This window comes from Camelus dromedarius, chromosome 8 (assembly GCF_036321535.1).
Source record: "Camelus dromedarius isolate mCamDro1 chromosome 8, mCamDro1.pat, whole genome shotgun sequence".
Classification (NCBI taxonomy): Eukaryota; Metazoa; Chordata; class Mammalia; order Artiodactyla; family Camelidae; genus Camelus; species Camelus dromedarius.
This window is the reverse complement of record NC_087443.1, coordinates 75193095-75199094: the sequence shown is the minus strand read 5'-3', so window position 1 is coordinate 75199094 and position 6000 is coordinate 75193095. Positions and strand designations below refer to the sequence as shown.

General features: G+C 51.3%; 1 protein-coding gene across 1 annotated transcript in view; it reads right to left on the bottom strand.

The window, feature by feature from the left end:
• Positions 1 to 1362: 1362 nt before the first annotated feature.
• Positions 1363 to 6000, bottom strand: part of HTRA1 (HtrA serine peptidase 1) — a 49488-nt gene continuing 44850 nt past the window's right edge. The window contains exons 6-9 of the mRNA XM_031461924.2: positions 5380 to 5494; positions 4684 to 4741; positions 3128 to 3223; positions 1363 to 2074 (exon numbers count right to left, since the gene is read on the bottom strand). Coding sequence (XP_031317784.2) covers positions 1906 to 2074; positions 3128 to 3223; positions 4684 to 4741; positions 5380 to 5494 — 438 coding nt within the window. The 3' untranslated portion in view covers positions 1363 to 1905. The remainder of the gene's footprint in view (positions 2075 to 3127; positions 3224 to 4683; positions 4742 to 5379; positions 5495 to 6000) is intronic.

The window sequence follows — 6000 nt, the reverse complement described above, 5'->3', positions numbered from 1 at the left end:
CCCCACCCAGCGTCCTGTGGACCTTCGGGAGATGCTGCTGAGTGTTTATGGAGGATTCAAGCCCGTCAGCCGCCAGGCTGATTCCTTCCAGAAGAACCATCTGTGATCTCCCGAGCGGATGACAGGCTGAAGACAGATGGGCGGGGACCGGGCTGCTCTGACCTCAATGCCACCCAGCATATCTTCCCCACCTGCGGCGGCCCCTCAGCCCCGGGGACCACCAGAGAGGCAGGCCCGCAGGCAAAACGTCTGAGCATGAACCCCTGAAGCCACAAGCCGTTCTCTGAGTCACCACCTTCAGTGAGGAGGGAGGGAATGCAAAACCCGCGCCAGGAGGAAAGAGATTTGCTGACTCCTTCCTGACCCCACGAGGCCATCTAAGCAGAGCGCAAAGGGGTGCACCGGGTTCCACAGAACCGCGCTGCTCAGCGGCTGAGCATCGATACTGACTAGGGCTTGGCTTTGCTGCGCCTCCATTTCACTTGGGCCTTCAGCCTCCCACGGCCTCGCCAGCTACAAACGGATCTGAGAGATCTAGTGGTCGGGGAAGGATTAAGCTCTCGTCCAGAGAACTGAACCTCCATCCTGTCCAAGGTCCCCCTTTTGACTGCTGATGCTTAGAAAGCCTTCAGCGTCTGCTTCTGCTGCAAAGAGCCTCCCTGCAGTGTGTGCTTCCCCACAGGGACTCAGAACTGTGCAAACTTCCCAGCTAAGTTTTGCAGCCATCTTCTGGGGTCCAGCTTCCCTGGAAGCTTTTACAGAGATAGAAGTGCCCACCATTGCTTAAGCTTGCACCTGTTCAAGGGCATGTGTACAGGAGCCCTGCTCCCACCCCACCAAGACTTAAGGTCTAGCTCTATTTCAGAGCCCAGGACAACTGGAATCAGCTTTAGCCTATGCTTTCTAGGGATTTAAGGCTGTTCTTGGGTCCTGTCCTGGTCTCCTGAACCATCTCCCTTTCAGGAAGAGACCTGCTTTCTCAACGGAAGCTCTGGGGTCCCGCTCTGTATTTCCCCCTCTACACTCAGCCCTGTGCCGTACCTGGCACAGAGCAGAGGCCCAGAAAATCTTGGCTGACCAACGGCACGACGTGTGGACATCTTGGCTGACAGCCCCTCTTTAGTTTGAAAAGCTCCAGATGCAAGTGCAACCGTCTTCAAGGCCCCTTCCGTGAAGCCAGGGTGGCTGAGCAGTTTTCCACAGCACTGGCAGAGCCCCTAGGATGACTCTGAAGTAACTGATAGGCCCTCGGGCTCAGCCCACGTGGACAATGCGGTTAATGAGGAGCCCGCTGTCGTTACAATCAATTCAAAGAGACTGCAACCAGCTGTTTCCGGGAAAGAAGGACACCAGAAAGCAAAGTATGACGAAGTATTTTTAATAGGTCAAACTCCAAGTCATTGTGCTCCCAGTTCTGAAGAGATTCCTAAAAGAGGCAACTTTGGCCGTTTGGGAAGCCAGCGTTCACCCTCCCGCGGTCTCGGCATCTCCTTCCTCTGGGGGCTGACCTGGAGGAAAGCACAAACGCGCCCAGTACCATTCTGGCTTCCATGGGACCTTGCTCTCATCTACACGTTATAGCAACAGCCTTAGTTGGACTAAGATGACGACTCAGTTAAAGGAGACAAATGCTGACTGTCCAAGCAGGAACAGTCCAAGCTGGCAAGAAAAAGCACACTGCATACATAGGATACAGAAGGGCGAGCTTCTGTCTGCGGGGCTACAACATTACATTTGCTTTGCCTGCGAACTATCAAGAAGGATTCGTTGGCCAGAGTGTTTCTGCTGAACAAGCAACATGGCAGTCAAAAGTCTTGGGCACCCGGTGCCACCAGCCCAGAGTCATCGTGCAGCGTCCCCTGGAGAGTCTTTGAGGGAAACATGAAGTCCAGCTCATGCCTCTGCCTACGGGTCGATTTCTTCGGGAATCACGGTGATCATAATGTCTTCATTGCCCCTGCGGACAACCATGTTGAGAGTGCTTTCCTTCTTAATGACGTCGCTGACGTCATTGGCGGAGACCACCGACTGTCCATTGATGCTGATTATGACATCATTTTCCTTGAGCCCACCCCTGCAACACAAAGGGAAACACAATCGTAATGTTCCCATTCCTCCTGGTCTAACTCCATGAGAGGGGATCAGCTTTAACATCAACAGGGGCACAGTTTACAACCTAAAAACCCAGAGCAAACAGGGTGGGGTGGCAGTTAGCTTATGTGAGAATGGCTTGAACCGCCAGTGGGTCGCATTATTTCCTTTTGAGGCTTTTGGGCCAAATCATCAATCATGTCCATTGCAGAAATGCCTACCAACACTAGCGTGACCTTATCACAGAATGATCCCAAAGTGGGTGAGGATATAAGCCTCCACCACCTACAATGACGGTGGCCAACTTGCTTGTGATGGGTCACAACTCAGAGCAGCTCCCACAGGGATGGCCTGATGGTTCTACTGTGAGACACCCGCTTTGTGTTCTTGTTGCTGAAACTTAAGCTCTTCTGTATGACAGCATCAAATAAGCTGTTTTGGTCCTTAATGGTCTAGCACAGGGGTCAGCAAACCTTTTCTGTAAATGGCTGGAAACAGTCAGCTGGCCCCTCCTTGGTCTGGCACTTCTCTCTTTGCGTGAAACCAGGTAACAAACCCTGACTGTGAGTTGAGCTACTTCTTTTCACGTACTTTGATGTTCCCTGGGTTACTTTTTGAGGGGTATGGACAAGCATGGCCTGACTGATAACAGACAATTAGAGAAGGCTTCAGGAGGAGATGCCTCCAGAAGCTTAGCGTGGGATCACTGTCCAAGGTCTCAGGGACACTTCTCCCTAAACCCTCCTTCCTCAGCCAGGCCCATCCTGGAGACTCATAACAAGTCCAATTTCACTCTTTCCATCTAATACCCGCTCATGAAGAGGACTTCTGCAGAAAGGAAGCACCCTTTTGCTGATGAGTCCTAAGCTGAACCAGGTCGGAAGGCCTGACCGGCAGGATTGACCAAGGATGTCTGACCACTTTGTCAAGGATTCTCACTGTCACCTGAGCTGATATGAAAAGAACCACCCTCTCATCCCACTGCCTCCAGGAAACACAGGGGTATTGGGAAAGGGGGGAAAAACGGCGAACTCACGCTTCTGCGGGGGTGTCAGGAATTACTTCAATGATATACGCTCCTGAAAGCACATCTGGGAAGTCTCGGTGGCGGTCCTTCAGCTCTTTGGCTTTGCTGCTCAGGAGAAAAAGCACTTGTGTTAACATTAAGTAACAGGCCTTCCACTGCTGAGACGGGGCTCCTGCCTGGCTTCTCCTCCTGTCCCTGATTCTAAGGTAAAATCCCTCAAGGGTTTCACTTCCACTTTAAATTGCCTGTTGACTAGTGTCACAGTTTACTAGGTAACAGCAAGGGAACTGTTTTATCATTATTATTACTAATTAATTGACAGTAGCTTAAGGAGTCAGTACAATATAGCAGCTGGCCTGCTTTGGAACCCCAGCTCTGCCTCTTTCCCACTGTGTGATCTTGGGCAGTTGCTTAACCTCTCTGTGCCTTGTTTTTCTCACCTGCAAAACAGGGATAATGACATGGGGTTGTCATGAGGATTAGATGAGATTATTTAGGTCCAGGACCTGGCCCGGTGCCAGGCACAGAGCAATCACGTGATTAGTAAGGGGTGTTACCACCATGACCACTAGTGATCACGGCCACCACCCATTCATCCGAGTTCTGACACGCATGAGATCTCTCAATCCTCACCACACACCAAGACGCCTGCACTGTTACCCTCACCTGGAGAGGAGGAAACTGAGGCACTCAGGGGTCAGGTCATCCCGAGGTCACAAGCCAGGGAGTAGCAGATCTGGGATGAGGACCCAGGGACCTAGATCCTGGGGCCTGTATTCCCTCCCTACGCCTCCGTCTCCAGACCAGAGTTCCAGGACAAGACCTGATTCACAGTGCCATCTTGGCAAATCAGCCCGCATTCTGGAGCGCTAAGAAAGGCACCACTATATGTATCTGAACTACAGTGCTATGTTCACAATTAATTAATAGGTAAGTAATTATAATAATTAAGATATTAATTCTATATTAACACATTCTGCTCTTTGCCAGCTTTACCTACCACAGTTTCAAGCAGGTCCTTAGGTCTCAGGACTCCTGCGATTACACCAGATTTTTCCACCAAGGTTAAAACACCAGTGCTATAAGCTTGGCAGCCACACACCACAACTTCCATCAGCTCAGGAAAACAAGCCATCGGTCATGCTGAGTCTGACCGGCATTCCAGGAGCACAGCCCACAGGCGGCAGAGCTCAGGAAAGGCAGGGCGCTCTGGGGCTGAGGGAGGTGCTGGGGGCACTCCAGGAATGTGGTTTCAACAGAACAAGTGATGAAAGGAAAGCAGGAGGGAGACTGCCCAGCACCCCGGCCTGCCTTCGAAGAGGAGAGCAGAATCTTCCAGAAGGAAGGACCCACTCAGAACCCCAAAACAAACAGAAAAGATAAAACCAGAGGCCAAGGCTAATGGCCCCTCCTCTCTTTCCTGATGGTACTTGATTTTAACCAGAAACTGAGCTGTCTGGAGGCAAAGTAAGGTTTCTCTTCCAGGGGTGCCAGTGAGAGTCTTCTGAAGTTCATGTTTGTTTTAAATTTAAGACACAGACAGACACGGAGGTCCTGGGACCCACCTGGATGTGAGAGACATCATTCGGATGCCAATATACTTCTTCTTGGTGATGGCTTTGCCTGGTGTGACAGAAAAAAAAAAGGACAAGAGAAGGTCAGCCCAGTTGGTGGCTGTGCCTGGGACACCAGGAGCCATGGGGTCCAACCCCCTTGTTTGGAGCATAAGGTCAGGGCCGTCGGGGGAGGCACTCAGGTTGTGATTCGAATTCCTGACTGGGCCCCCTGCCTGCCTCCTCCCTCCTCCAGGCAGAAGGTAAACATCACGCCTGCAAGGGAACCTGATGAGCCCTGAACCCCCAACCTGACCTCGAGCAGACGGGTCAATAAGCGTTTGCGGAATGAAGGAGCTCCTGGATCTCAGTTTTCTCATCAGTAAAATGGGACTAATAATTCCCACCTGACTGGGCAAAGGAATTAAATGACATAACCAATAATGCAGTAAAATGATGTACAGAAATCACCTAGGCTCATGCCCCATACCTGTTAGGTCAAACCCTAAAAAACAGTCACGACTGTAGGTCAAAAGTTGTCAAACATCTATGACCTAATACCAGGGGCTTACAGTGTGCATTCCTTTCCTTCTTGATAGGAAAAGCGTGGCTGACCTTCAAGCGTGCCCTTGGCCCTGCCCCAAGTCCCCAAGGGGCAGCCCAGCCCCGGGCCTAAACCTCCTGTGGACTGCCTGGGCCTTGCTGTACCTTTGGCTTGTCGGTCGTGGGATTCCGTTAGGAACTTTTTAATCTTATCAGATGGGATCGCAAAGGAGATTCCAGCTGTCACTTTCAGTGTGTTAATTCCAATCACTTCACCATCCTGAAAAGCAAGATGGAAACAGCTGACTGAATCCGTGAAGATTGACCGGAAGCTCCACACCCAAAGAGAATGGAGGATTTGCATGAAAGAAGTCTCAGAGCTACTTTCCAGAACGAGAGGGGTAGGGTGGGCGGAATGGAGGGAGGAGGCTGCTGGGTCGTAGATGGAAAGGCCTGACTTGCACAGCATAAGCCATACTCAGTGACGGAAGACCCAACACCCACTTCAGACTGGAACCTCGGTGATCGCCAGGATGCAAGCGCAGCATCAAACAATCTCAAAGTGCATATTTGCTCCTTTGACCAGAAATACATTTCTAAAACCCCCAGAGTCCTTCAGGTGATGTCCACACCTTCCTGCTTCTCTATTTTTAATGCTCTTAAGACTCCTCTGCTGACATCAGGGAGAAACCACCTTGGTGCTTAGGGCAGACTCGCTCCATCACCAGGAAAACAAAGCCTCATCTCAGAGCAGCCTCAGGGGCACTGCGGGGGCTGGCAGGAGGC